This window comes from Aulostomus chinensis, chromosome 3 (assembly GCF_037954235.1).
Source record: "Aulostomus chinensis isolate RoL2024-O1b breed Wild chromosome 3, RoL_Achi_v1.0, whole genome shotgun sequence".
Taxonomy (NCBI): domain Eukaryota; kingdom Metazoa; phylum Chordata; class Actinopteri; order Syngnathiformes; family Aulostomidae; genus Aulostomus; species Aulostomus chinensis.
This window is the reverse complement of record NC_141322.1, coordinates 13,997,724-14,012,946: the sequence shown is the minus strand read 5'-3', so window position 1 is coordinate 14,012,946 and position 15,223 is coordinate 13,997,724. Positions and strand designations below refer to the sequence as shown.

Genomic DNA, 15,223 nt, shown 5'->3' with positions numbered 1-15,223 from the left:
CGTGCACGGTCTGTCACAAATACATGCGTGCTTCATCTCTTCTTCTCACTTGAGCTATTTTCAGCTCAAGACCTTTTTTTCTTTTTTCCCTCTCTCTCTCTCTCTCTCTCTTTCCTCCAGTTCCTTCCTTGAAATATTTCTGCAGTTCTTGCTATATTTACAGAGGTTTTTTTTGTGAAGACACAACCACCCCCCTTAGTCACAACCTTGCTTTGTGCATCAATCCAACAGAAGGCAGGGATGGTGGGTTGTCTGGGATGGCTGGGAGACACTGTGGAGACAACAGCCTGTCGTACCCTAAGAAGTATGCTTAGTAGGCAACTATACAAGGACGGTGGTTATATTCATGGGAAAGGCAACTCAATCAGGACACCTTCTTGGTCCTAGTGTGTTAATCCGGATATGACATTGAAAAATGTAGTACAGTCAGTTGTGCGTTGGGTGTAGCATGGCTGCTATAGGATATCCTCTCCTTGATGTAATCCTCTACCAATCCGCAAGACCCTCTGATGCAGCGGGTATCATGCCAGCGATGCTAACATGCTGGCTGCAGCGATAAATACAAGATCAGCAAGAGCTTAATGAAGATCAAGTGGGAAGACAGCTCCATGTGTATGACAACATGATAGATGCACATGGGTCTCAAGGCCATACTTGGGTCTGAGGGCCATGCATGAGTGTGTTCTAGAGTTTCTGTGTGTCTTTGTGTCAGTCACAGGTCCTGGTGGTTTAATTATTCAGGCGGAATTAAATCTTCATCTCCGCTGCCCTCAGAATCAGCCTTGTCTAATGGCGAACACAGATGAATTTTACATTTCCTCTGCGTGTGTCAGAGAGAGGTAAACGCAGAGTCACTGAGAGAAAAAGGATGAAGCTGGTTGACGACTTGACAGATAATCCAGCAAAGTGAGCTGAAGGGAAAAACAAGCTCACAAGTGCAAGGAGAGCCGAGCAGAGCAGGAGAGAATCTGACGGGGAAATGGTGCCCGCCTGCTGAGACTGAGAAGCATGGAGAACGAGGGTAGGAAAGAAATTCCTGTAGCGTGCTGCGTTGTCCAATCTCACAAGACCAGCTAGCTGTGTCTGTCGTGTTGGGCTTTTCACCATGCTGGTTTAATAAAACTGCCCGCACTGATTTTTTTTCCCCCTTGACCTCCATTTAACTAACACAATTGCCCATGGAATGGTCAACGCTTTAGTGCCACAAAAATGGACTCCAGTGCATGTGAATTACTGAGTGTCAAAAAGGTTTTGTAAAGACCTTATTAGAGATCATAAAAATATCAACAGAGTTAATTGTTTTCACCTTGAAATGCCCATTTTGAATTCAGAGCACTACCTGGATCCTGGAGAGAAGACACTGCGACTAATACAGATGACAATAGTCAGGTTTCCATCCAAATGCGTGTCACATATTAACCAAATTTTCCTGGAAATTCACAAATTAACATGCAAATGTGTGCTCCTCCATCCTCTATTGTTATTCAGATTTTAGGAGTTGGTTCAGGGAGATAAGTAGGTGGAGGGAACTCTCCAGGCAGGTAGAATGGGAGGCCGCAATGTGCGTGGGTGTGGGTGTGGGTGTGTGGGTGCCTGGGCTTTGCCCTCTGAACTGTTGATAGACATCTGATAATCACACAGATGAAGCATTGTTTCAGACTCCTCCTCTCGCGTCTCCAAATTTGTCACGGTTTGTCAAAGCCTTTGTATGTGGGAATATCCAGGCGAACAGACAGTAGGAACAGCTGCTACTGCCGCTTCTTCTTCTTCTACTTCATCGTCTTCTTCTTCTTCCTCTTCTTCTCCTTCTCCTTCTTCTTCTTCTCCTCCTCCTCCCACACCCAGACTAGCTGACTTGTTATTTGAGATAAATATCAGCAGGTCAGCTGCTCAGAAGAAAAGCATGAACTCACCTGAACTTTTTGGTTTTGCAAGAATATCGAAGGTTTACCATGCAACATGTCAAGATAACTTTGCATGAGTCTGTTTCCTGCAAACTACCTTAAGAGTTTGACCACTAAAAAATAACAGGTGTGGGGAGTTTACATGTTTCTTCTCCAGACAGACCAAAGACCTTAAAGTAAAACTTCTGAAATAAAAACATCATCCAGCCACAGTTTTTTGTGATGTTGGTTCACAGACTATTTATCATGATTTAATAAGCATACCTGCATCCTTTGCATGGTTTGGCGACATTTGATGAGAACTATCTATAATAGATGTTCTTAAATGGAGTCTTTAAAACAACTTTAAAAAGACTTGCACATATTTTCAGTCGCAAGTGCAAATAAAACACAGTGTCCTCAGCCCAACCAGGCAATTTGTGGACCAGATAATTGTTTTTGGACTTCCGAAACATAAACTTCTGTGGCGGCTTGTGCTTTTCTTAGTGGCACAAACCTCTTGTGTTACTGGGCTTGCTCTTCGGCCTTCTGTGCCTTCAGATTCCTCATGACCAGTCTTTCATAACCGGGGGACAAAGAAAATTGTTAAAATGTGGCTGTAGGGGATTATTGCCTGGATAAGAGAGCATGCCAGCTCGAGGTGGTCACCCTTCTCTATTAGTCGGTGGCAAGCAAATACAGGATCCTGCTTGGGACTTGTTGAGGTTTAACATTTACTCAGCTAAACTCTACAAACAGGGATCCATGTACGGTGGTGGCGCCACTTATTGATCCTCAGCAGGTTTATTTCAGACCACAGCAGCTTTCCGCTTGAGCTTCAGAAATGCTTGGGGAAGTGGAGTTTGGCCTGTGTAGATGCTACTGCAGGACTTAATCAATAAAAGAGCTTTGATCAGGATCAGTAGATTTAGGTGTCATTACAAATTTTCAATACAGTACATTTAATGATATCTTGATTTCCAGATCCTGTCTAGAGTGCCCGATACTGTCTTTGGTACTTACTTTAAATTATTTTAATAAACTGTGCATGTTACAACTCCTTTGCGTTTTCACACACTCACAGCAGCTTTACAGCATCAAAAATAAGCTGCAACTGACAGATTTACTCCTCAGGTATAAAAATATGTTGGTATTTTTTTTAATACTTACAATATTGAAGGAATTCACTGGTGGCTTTAAAAGTATGGAAGTTTGATACCAAGTCTTAAGTTGCAGTGCACCAGTGGAAACCTGGAGCTTTGATCATGACGGTTGGGTTCTTCTGTTAGATAACAAAATTCAAATATGGTGCTGTCTGCAGAGGTGGAAGACGGGCATCTCTATACCTCTGAAGTCTAGGTTCTTCTTTGAAAGGGTGAAAAGCACAAGGTTTGATTGCTGCTGACATATCTGGGTTAAAAATGATAACAGGGTACCACAGCACCCCCCCCCCCCACCCACCCACCCACACTCTGAAGAATCTGTAAGGATAAAAAGAGTCTAAAAAAATAATAATAATCGCGCATTCCTGCTTTTTTTTTATTGTTTTATGTCATACTGTGTCGTGTATGTCGAGGGGATAAACTGTGTAGGTTTGGCAGCTTTCTTGTATGTCAAGAATATGGGATTAGGTGATGAAATCAACATGTATGTGTGCTTGGGTGGCACATCAAAGCTCAGTGTGAAGGTGTGTGTGTGTATAAAAAGAACATATATGTCTGTAGATGGAGTAAAGCTCCTGCTCTGTGAGTCCTTGATAATCCACCGCCAATAACATTCATGTCGCACATTTTGCAGCATCTTGCCTCAATTTAAACTCTGCTTCTATGCTCGCTCTCATTCTCCCTCGCTCTCTCTCTCTCTTTCTCTCTCTCTCTCTCTCTCTCTCTCTCACACTCTCTCTCCGTCACTTCTCTGCAAGGAAACGAAGGGCGTGGGTGGACAATCTCAGTCTCTTTCAAGGTTCAAAGTCCCCTTTCTTCCCCGCTTCCCTTGCTCCTGCGCTGCTCTACATGTTGCTGCCTTATTAAGTTGTCGCCCCACCCCCCCACCCCCCCCAACAGCAAAGTGTCACGTTGGTCACAGAACATCTTCCTGGTTTCTGCCTGCTAATGAGCCTACCTCCACATTTCATGCGCTCATTTTCCCTCACAGGTTTCCTTGTATATACCACACCCTGCAGCTAATGTTGATTTTTACTCCTAATGATGACATTCTATGCTGTTAGTGTACATATAGCAACTCTATAATGTGTTTGTGATAGCTGACATACACACATGATCTGATTCCTTTCATCAGCGTCGCTGCTATGCTCCCAAATATCTTGTCGGGTTGTGACATGGGTATTACACAGCTTAGGTTAATTAAGGTTGATTAATCAGGTTAAATCAGGCTTCCATTAATGATTTATTTGACATTGCCAGCACACTAATCATTTTCTTATCATTTAATACAGACATTGATCACAATATGCATTTTCTTCTCCTTCTTTGGTAATCTAAGCACCTGTCTTATGTGGTTCATTTAAAGTAGTTTAAAAATGTGATAAATGATTATCAACGTTGAAATGAATGAAACAAGCAAAAGAAACAACTCTCAATTTTATTTGTATTCTCAAAGAGTTAGAAAAAGATGTGGGAGAAAATCCATGTGTCCATGCAAAACAAGTAAAGTTAATGCTTTTTAGTACTGTGAATTGATTTTCAGTGCTTTTCTTCCTGAATCAATATTTCTGCAACTAAAATGAAGCCATTGGTATCACGCACTCAAAGGTAACATCCAATAGTGTTGCTACATCCTTCAAAAAGTACATTTTTGTTCGATAGTGTGTTTTATACACCTTATTTCTATTAAGTCTTTTTATGAGGACATTTTCCATGTTCATGTATGAAGAGGGCTGCACGGTGGTGCAGTGGTCAGCACTGTCGCCTCACAGCAAGAAGGTTCTGGGTTCGGGTCCCGGCTCCAGCACGGGATCTTTTTGTGTGGAGTCTCCATGTTCTCTATGTTCCTGTGTGGGTTCTCTCTGGTACTCCAGCTTCCTCCAACAGTCCAAAGACATCAAGAGAGGACGAGGCTGATTGATACTCTAAATTGACCGTAGGTGTGACTGTGAGTGTGAATGGTTGTCTGTCTCTATGTGTTGGTCCTGTGATGGACTGGCGACCTGTCCAGGGTGAACCCCACCTCTCACCTGAAAGCCGCTTGGATAGACTCCACCCCCCCCCCGACCCTTAACTGGATAAGAGGGAGAAAATGGATGGATGGATGGATAAAGTGGATGGATGGATTAAGTGGGTGATTTTACTTCTCCCATGAACTTAATTTTATTGAAAAAGAAGACAAAAAAAAAACAACTAATATCTCATCACAGTACTTAAGAATCGCAGTTTGGATGGAATCGTTCCCTAACTGGTGTGTTGAATTAGGAGACAAATGATTGATCACAGCTCCAGCAGCCAAACAACTGCACTCTCAAATAATATCTGTGAGTCTAGTGTATGTATTTGTTGATGCTTCTTCTCTGAAACGGCTACTGGTAGGTTACACCTGCCTTTTTGCTTCTACCTGCACAAATACAGCAGTTTGACATGAAAACATTGAGAAGAAATTTGGAGTCTTATTTCTTAGTTTATTGGAGGAGCTCACATGGGTCAGGACAGTTAATCACTCTAGCTGTCATGGACCAAATGCTAATTATTATGATATAATATTGTTGATTGTAAGCAGGTACAGTTGGAAGATCCTTGACATCAAGTTTTCTTCGTGAGACCTCTGTCACTGCCCGGGGGAGCATGTAGCACACGCACACACACACACACACACACACACACACACACACACACACACACACAGTGCTTATTTGTACCACTGCACCCCTCTCCACTCCTCTGTGGCCTTCAGTGCCATCTCATCTCTCCCCTGGGCTCCCCATATCGCTTTACTTCATTATTTAGTGTGTTATTTTTTCTCCTCCCTGATCTATAGTCCCCACATCACAGAGGCAGCTAATTAATTATGGATAGACTTGGGGGGAGGGGGTGGTATATAAAAAAAAAAAAAAAAAACGACCAGACATGGGCCTCATTACATATGCGCGGTGTTTTTGGAGCTTTATTAATTTATATCTTGTCAGGCTATGCCAAAGCCTTCAGAACTCTTTTGGCTTTTTAATACATTCATTTATTTATATAGCATCCCGCTCATGCTTTACCCTTCATCCTCTCACTCACACAAACACACACATGCACACACACACACACACACACACACACACATACGGCCGCCCCTCTGCTCTCCCTCCAACTGATCCAGTCTATTCCTTGATTTTAATCTCTCACCTTCCACATATCTGCAAAAACACACACACACACACTCCCTCATTATCTGCTCTTGGCGAATGTTAAAAGGTGTTTTGCTCACCTGCGAGTGGAGATTATCTCATCCGCCTGCTGAACACTTGTTCTATTAATTTTTTTTCCATTTGGTGTGGCGAGAGGTGGCTGATGGTACACATCACAGCACATATTAAATGAAAGAAGAAATATTTTTGAACAGACTTGACCTAGAACGACAGATGCTCCCCTTTTCAGAGAGCTCGTGGCGACGTTCAATCTGATCTGGCATCTGGGCGTTGGCAGTGAGATGTCCAAAATTGAGGTCATGCATTGAATGAATGTTAGAAAATGATTGTTAGGAATCAAAGGTTTTGTCTTGTAAAAATATGAATTTTTGAAAATATGAAACCTATGGGAGGGAAATATGTATGTACCGCAGCTTTATTTGGGGTAAAACCATTTCTTGCTCTGCATGCAGCAATTTTCAGCTTAATATAGGATACATTCTAACAATCTACATAATTCTTTCCTTCACTGTTAACACATGGAAACTGCAGCTGTAGCCTCAGGGAGCAAAGTAACATCAGCCGTTTGGGGAACACAAACACATTAAGGTGAGGAAAGCCCCCTCCCCGTACTTATCTTTGAACACAAGTTAGAGATTTGGATGTCAGCCATTACAAACATATCCTTTATAACATATACACTCTCTATCTCAGGTACAAATACACACACTCAAACCACAAACCAATCAGATGTAATTGCAGATGCTTGTTTAACCGTCAGCTGTGTGCACAGAACCGAAAAACATTTCCTTTTTGGTAAAGGCAGTTTTTTGCTACAGTATCCACATCTGTTAGTGCAGCAGAGATGTCAAAATGTAAACACTCTGATCAAAATCTCAGAATGGAGCATTCATGCCATATTTTGGTGTGGAGAAACCATCTGTGGTTTGAAAAAAATCCTTCAGGCATCCTTTCGACTTCACATGCTCCCGGTAGAAATGTCAGACTGCAGTTCAGATGAGTTTGAACCTTCAGCTGATGACCTGTCCAAAAAAAGAGCTCCTGGTTTTCAGCATTTGTTTGTGGATAAAAAACAAAAGGTGTCATTTAGTCATTTGTCTATTAGAGCATCAGTTCCACCAATAGCTGCTTCCAGGCTCCAGGCTTTTACGCCACATGCTTTCTTCTTAAATTCCAACACAGTGTGCACACAGAAACGACACATTCACAATCTCTCACTTTATTTTCCGTCTGTCTTCCTGAAATCACCCGGATAGAGTATCTCATCTTGCCCAGAACACCACAGCATCCATCTTCACAGCTGAAATGAAAGCTGAGAAGTTAGAAGAAAAAAGGAAGGAGGGAAAAAGGAGCAAATCTCCTCCAGCTTCAAACGAATCCCCCCGGTGAAATATTGTTACTTTACACTTTTTAGCCCTAATACTGGCTTTGAACTGTTTTGGCACCTGTCACAAATACTGATGAAATAGTTTTTCTCTGCAGAACACTCACTTATCCCCCCCTTTTCCTCTTCCCTCCGTATCATGTTCTGCCTCTTAGCTCCAGCTCAGTCTTCAAGTGAGCCAAACATGATCATTTGTTTATCTATTACTCCCCCTTAAATGACTTGAATTCATGAGGAACCTCTTCCTATGCATGACTTCATGGTTAATTCTGTAAATGTCAGCCTCATTGTTGTTGCTGGAAGCTACTGGAGATTGAAGACAGCAAAATTGTACAAAACATTTCCAAACTCACAAACGGATCATATGCAATGCTTCCCAAACTCTTTGATGTGCTACAACTTTCAAAAACATCCCGTTAAAAAAAAAAAAAAAAAATTCTCGAAGGTTTTAAATCATAAAAGCGGAAGCTAAAACCGTTCCAGATCAACGATTGTAAACGTGGCCGTGCTCCTGTACGAACGCAGCGTGGGCGGCTTGCTTCAGTTACACTGCTCACCAAGTAAGCATGGGCTAGTGGACAGGTTTTAAATCATCAGATACACCTGGACTCGGTCTGCAAACATAGAGGAATCCCTGTGTTTGAATACAGAAGACTATTAGCATTGTGCGAGCGTTTACAAGCTAATGGTAATTGTGTCTCCATGTAACCGTTAAACAAACAGTGAACGTTTACTGCCTGTTTGCTGGTGTCACCATTATTATCCGACTGCTGTAATATTGTGGCAGGCCGTATCCTTCACTTTCCTGACGTTCTCTGACAGAATGTGTCCTGTATCCTGACTGACTGCTAGTCAGCAGGTAGACGGCTGAGCTGGCACAACAGGCAGATGAAGACAACGTTGGTTAGCCACCACTACAGGCTATGCTAGCTTCTAAGCTTTTGACAACAACATCCTTTGTATGAAGACATTTCTTCAAAAGTTGCCAGTGCAAATCAGTCATCACTTTCTCTCTCTCTCTCTTTCTCTCTCTCCCTCTCCCTCTCTCTCTCTCTTTCTCTCTATCTCTCTCTCTCTTCATCTCTGGTCCTTTCCATCAATCTCTGTGTCGTCTGAGGCTCCAGGTAGCTAATTATGGTGGATGTAAGGGGTTTTATCACATGGATGAAGTTTTGACTGTTGAATAATAAAAGAAGGTACACAGGGATCCTCTCTGCCACCTGAGTTGAGGATGACTTCTCACGCTTTTGCATCTTTCATTTTCTTACCTCCTCACCAGTTCTCTCTATTTGTCCTCTCCTTGCATCAACAGCTGCCTCACGTTGCTCTGTTCTCAATTAAAGTTGCCTCCCCTGCTCCTCGCTCCTCTCTTCCCTTACTCTTCCCTTTTTCCCTTCCCTGCTTTCTATTTAATTCTCTTCTCATTGCCCCCACCCTTTACCTTCCACCCGTCTTATCTCTCCCCGTGTACTCCATTCCTCCATGCTGATGCTTCATCAGCTTCTTCCTATAGTCTTCCTCCCCTCTCTCACTATATGTTGTGCATGTGTTTATGTGTGATGAGACGCACAAGGCCAGGGCTTAGCAGGCTAATGAACAAACTCCGGCATTGTGTTCAGGCCCGAGGGATGTGCTGTAGCTTCTAATGTACAACAGCTCAGAGTAAAGGAGGGGAAATTCTCTGACAGGGAGCCAGCTGTCTGCTTAAAGGAAAAGCTACAACTAGAAGGATAAGAAGTGGTGTGTGTGTGTGTGTGTGTGTGTGTGTGTGTGTGTGTGTGTGAGTGAGTGAAAGTGTGTGTGCGCGCGCTGTGAATATTTTACAACTGTCTCGCTCATCCTCTCAACGGATTTTGATGATCACTCTAAGAAAGAGTTCGACATACATAATTTTCTTTTGTTAAATCTAGGAATAACTATTTTATGTTGGTATTTGTCTATTTTTTTTGTCATCTTTGATTGGTGCCCATCATTTCAAAGTTGTGCCCTAAATAATTTAAAAGTTGGCCTGCAAGATGTAAAAATGCAAGAGTGAAGCACTGATTTATAGTATATTTGTCTCTCCTAGTTCTTATCGTTAAACAAAAACAGCTTGAAAAATTGACCTGTAAAGGAAGCACCTTACAAAAATACGTTCTACTGTCACTGAAACATGTTTGTTGGCGTAGAAGCTTAGATAATATTTAATTAAGGGAACTGGGGATTTTAGTACCATTTTGCATTTTAGCAGCGCAGTGTATGTCTGCCGTTAGGTTTCGTTTTTGCCCTCCGAGGGACAAAGAATTGGCGCCTCTGGTATCGTGTGACTGTAATTTCTTTGCACTGCATTTGCCTTCCACTGGCCGCATGTTTCTTATTATGTGAGTCGCTAAACAGGTTGTATGAAGTGTGATTTATCAGTGATGGGTTGTTATCCTTTTTGGCTCAAACTCACTGGTAAAGGGAAGATTAGTTCCACCCAAGCTCTAACTCATGTTGTATCAGACCTGCCCCCCTCCTCTATTTCTCTCTCATTCTGGCTGTTGACAACATCTGTGTTGCTGCCAAATCATGACACGAACACTGCAATGACTTCATTTCTTCCAGCACATTCATATCTAAGGAAACATTACATTCAGCCTGCACTGCCCTGTCCTTATTTTAATACAGTTACGTGAGCACATGCAAGCTGAGGCTAACATCGTGCAACAACACATGTTGCAGGCACACACACACAAACACACACACACACATAGTGGGTGGGCTGAACAAAACTGCCAGCTTCGGCCAACATCATTGACTAATAGAGGCAAACACAACAAAGTTCATAAGCTCATTATTCCCCTCCACATATGGAAATAATACACAGAGTTCTCATTGCTTTGACAATACAGCAATCTTGTGATGAGAACAATTGAATTGCTTTAATTATCTTTTATGAACTCTGTATAAAACACTCTTTTGTTTAGTGTAATGTAACATTTACATCTGGCAGCCAGTAGAAGTGTTGCACAACTGTTACCATGCGAACCGTGCAGGCAGTGTGTGTTTTCGCAGATCTGGCCTGGATTAGAGTGACTTTTAAAACATATTCAATCTCTTCTTCTCTTACTGCTAATTTTCCTTTTGGGAAATACTGAGTATCTTTTCATTTCTCGTACCTTCCAGGAGTGCCCCCAGATTCTACCCTCAACTCAGATCTACATTCCAGTCGGGGTGACAAAGCCAATCACCTTAGCAGCCAAGAACCTGCCGCAGCCCCAGTCTGGACAAAGGAATTACGAATGCGTCTTCCACATCCAGGGGGAGACTCACAGCGTCCCCGCCCTGCGCTTCAATAGCACCTCTATCCAGTGCCAGAAAACAGCGGTGAGTACGATAAAGTAAAATGAGAAGTGTGGATGCCAGAACTCTTTCACCACACATGTGGGGGGGTGTTATTGAATCATCGCAGCAGCAAGAACAGAGCTTTTGTCATTCGCTGATGACATCATTTAGATGTGTGCAAGGACTCAGGTGATATTGACGTTGGATGTGTTGTTGTTGTTGTTGTTTGTGTATAATAAGAAATGAGTACTGTCAGTCAAGGAAGGAGATGGATGCCTGTCATCTCGATCACTGATAAATGTGTTGTCAATTCTTTGTTGTTTTTTTTAAGTAAAACGATGATGAACAGAAACGAGAACTTCAACCAGCTCAGATCATTCTTTGAATTTGTTTCAGCTTAAAGCTCCATCAACTAGCCTTGTCTTTCTGGAACTAAATCATGATCAGTGAGCACATTGACTCAGCCTGGGTTTAAATATGGCCTCCGTTGTCTAATGGCCACCATAACATTTACTGTGCATCACACAAACACAAGTTTGCTCACCTTTGAGGTAAATCGTCCAGTTCTGATCTCCTACACTGGGCCTCAGCAAATAGTCGAGACGTCAAGAGTTCACTCGGACATTTTTCAATTCGACATTCTGACGGTGCTGATCTAAATCGTAACTTGTCATGATTTCTGTGATTGGTGCAGTGTGAAGCTTCTGTGCCTCTGTGAATTTTATTGTTTGTGGTTTGGGCTGTCAGGGATGAATGTTTCTTTGCCAGATTAAAGACTTAAAATCCAGCAAAAACATATTTTTTTTCAGAAGTTTCAATAAGAATTGTGTGTTTGTCCAGGTTTCACTGATGTTTTGGGGACATAAAAGTGTTGACAAAAAAACATATTGTGGGGACTTGCCTCCCTTTGAGGGCAAGAGAGCAAACATCCATAATGTGAATCAGTACTTCCAGGGTGTGTTGTTGATTTAAGGTTAGTCAGTCCATATTGAATTACTTTGAGCCATAAATATTTGTGAGTGTGTGAATGTGTTCCTGTCGTCAGAGGTATTTGTGGGGGCATGGCTGCTCTGTGTGTTGAACTTGGGTTTTGTGTACAGGTGTGTGTGTTTGTGAGGCCTCAGACTAGCGTGACAGATAAGAGGTAGCTAGCGTCGCGCTTCACTGAGGCTGAAAATGTGAAGGGGAAGTCTGTCTCTGAAGCTAGTTGGGAGCGGATTGATCATGTTTACATGCTGACTCCGTACCTCTCTTTCTCCCTTCCTCACTCTGCCTGTAGAGCTCATCTTCCGTCATACTTCATTCTCTTCTTCTCTGTTACACTTTCTCCTTCCTGCCTTTCACTACTTCTCTGACTACGTCTTTCTCATCTTTCATACTCTGACTTCTGCTGCTTGCCTCGTCTCCCGTCTGTTTCTCAACCTCTGAACCTGCAGAGCACTAAGATTAGATTTGTGAGCTGCTGATGTTAATTTGGTGTGGATTGAGGATGTTACAGTTGACATCACATGTCACACATAGAGCTAAATATTTGACAGATTTTTAAAAAACCTACAAAAGTCATTAGCAAGGCAAATGATTGCTGTTTGGTGAGGCTAATTAGCTAGCCATATCTGTCTTTGTATTATCTGTTTGTAGTGGCTGTAGACCATCGTTAATCAGCAGCAAAGCCTAAACTAGGCCAATAACAGAACATCTCCATTTGATATCCACAAGACCAACATGCTATCAGCAATTAGCCTCAGCTTGTCAGCACGTCTCCACTGTTAGCAATTAGCCGTGCCAGCTGGAAGACCTGATGCGGCTTCTCTGCGTCAAGTTTACATGAGGCTGCAGTTGCAGTTACTAGATGAAAAAAGTTATCCATCAAGGCATAATTCATTCAGGCTTGAGCTTATGATTTCAATTATGTATCATGAATTATTAGGAGGAGTCTTATTATAGCACTGAAGCAGTATTTCAAAAAGATAATGGTCTTAAATATTAGTTAATCCCTTCATAGATGTTCACATTTCTGTTTTGAACACGCTCACCTCCATTTTTAGTTCTTCTTTGGCTGCTCAGTGAGTCATGTATGAATCTACAATAGGACTCGGTATTGTTGTCATGAAAATAATGATTGAAAATAATATAGAAATGAAGAATCAATATATTTTTGAAGTAGTATTGATGGGCGGCATGGCTCAAGAGGTCAAGGGGTCATCTACTAATTGGTGGGATGAGCACCACGCATAGTGGTCTCCACCAAACACTGTACAGCATTTAGAGTGCTGCAAAGGTGTGAAGGCACTGTACAAGAACAGGCACTCACCCTTAAATTAATTCATATTTACTAATACAAGGAAACCATATGCTTCACAGGTATGCATTAAAAACAACTCAGTCTAGTGAGATACGCAAGCTTTTTTACCTCCAGCATTTTATTAGATATTGAAGAAACAAACTATTTCCATTTTAACAAGGCTTGTCCTCAGCACAGGCAGTGCAGAGCATAATGCTCTTCAACGTATAAAAGCCAAGAACCGACAAAGTTATCCACGAAGGAGTTACTCCAGCAGGAATTTTAAAATGCCAGATTGATGCTTTCAATGTTTGGTCAGATTCCATGTGTAACTTAACTTGCAGCATATTGGCTTCATATAAACTGCACTTTGAAGCCGTATTTTGAACACTGTTACAAGGCTAGCAGCTCATATCTAAAGGGACATGTCCCAGGTAGAGAGCCACTTATGTCTGCAGCTATGTAACGCATGTGAGAGGGGGAGGCTTAACCCTGTGTTTGAGATGCATGCAGTGGTGTTTACCATTAGTGTGTCTGAGTCGTGCTCTCTTGTTACAGGGATGAAAAGAACGTGGAGAAATGCCTAAAATGAAAGAGGAAGGGGGTTGCAGGGACAGTACAAGTTAGTAGGAGATCTCAGTGAAAGCTAAAAAGAAAAATAGGGATGACAGTCTACAGAAGTTGGAGCATTGATGAACAGAAAAAAGTCAGGAGAATAGTTCTATTGAATAGAACAGAGGAGAGGAATGAGGGCATAAGGAAGGATTTTGGTTCAAACCTGTCTCTCCTCAGGCCAAAACTATTCTCTTCGTTGACACAATATTACCACAATATCCTAAAGAAGACGGGTATCAGCAGGATCTACATGATAGCCACCATCAGATCAGGTTTAAACTTTAGTTTCCCATACTTTACTTCATTTACACTGACCGGAATAACTCAATACGCTTCTGTAGTATCCTCTAACAGGAGGCTGTCAATAACCTACTGTGTGTGTGACATATATGATATATGATCGTGTAACATAAGTTGCATATTAACCTTGTTGGATATTGGCGATCCATATCTAGATATTGGCCCTATGGTATTTCTAAGATTACTGTACATACCAACTGATCCCAAAGGGGAAAACGTATGCGTATCACAAGACATGAAGAAGAATGCAGTATCAGATAGTGGTTTGCAAGCAGAGACATGAAACAAGTGTTTGTTCCAACTTAGCAGAGGTGTGTGTGTGTGTGTGTGTGTGTGTGTGTGTGTGTGTGTGTGTGTGTGTGAGTGTGTGAGTGAACTTTCTTAAGCTCCATATTGTGAAAAGAACCTTTTTTTTTTTAGGCACCTTCCCTTTCTTTAACAAATTCACAATTTCAATGATGCCTTCTCAGCCAAATATAATTCAGCTTTTTTCTTCTTCTTCCCCTTTCTTTTTTTTAAAAATTTGCAGCCTTGATGAAATGGCAGATTGTGGCAGGTCCTATAGCAAGTTAATTGGACTAAAATGCTGAAAGAGTTCTCTCCATATTTTTATGTGCCAAACAAGCCCACATTACCACTGACACATACAAAGCCATCCGTCAGGCCGTATGGTAGCAGTTAGCTGTGGTCAGCAGCAACCAAAACATCAAGCTGCCATGGCCATGGGTTCCCACCAGTCTTGTGACGCGGCCCAGGCAGCTTCCTGGTGTGGTGGCAAAACAGAGGCAGGGGTGGAGGGGCAAGGACTAAAGAGATGCTGGGGTGTTGCACATAGAGCGCCAGAAGGGTCATAGCAGCCAAAAAACACATTTACACACAATGCATGCATACACACCACACACACTCACATGTCCTAAATGTGGTTTCTCACTGGAGGGCAGGAATGAGTGGCCAGATAACATCAGTGTGGGCCTACACCATTAACTTCAGTCTGATGAACCACTTGGGCGCTCCATCCCTTCACCAGTGAGAGGAGGAAAAGAGAAGAAAGGCAGACATGAGGTCATGTGTGTGCATGTGTCTGTGTGTGC

At 42.2% G+C, this 15,223-nt stretch overlaps 1 protein-coding gene across 3 annotated transcripts in view; it reads left to right on the top strand.

The window, feature by feature from the left end:
• The window catches only part of plxna1b (plexin A1b), a 199,720-nt gene that overhangs the window by 126,167 nt on the left and 58,330 nt on the right, over window positions 1–15,223 (top strand). For all 3 annotated transcript variants that reach the window (XM_086198826.1, XM_086198827.1, XM_086198828.1), the window contains exon 10: window positions 10,778–10,978. In XM_086198826.1, coding sequence (XP_086054952.1) covers window positions 10,778–10,978 — 201 coding nt within the window. The remainder of the gene's footprint in view (window positions 1–10,777; window positions 10,979–15,223) is intronic.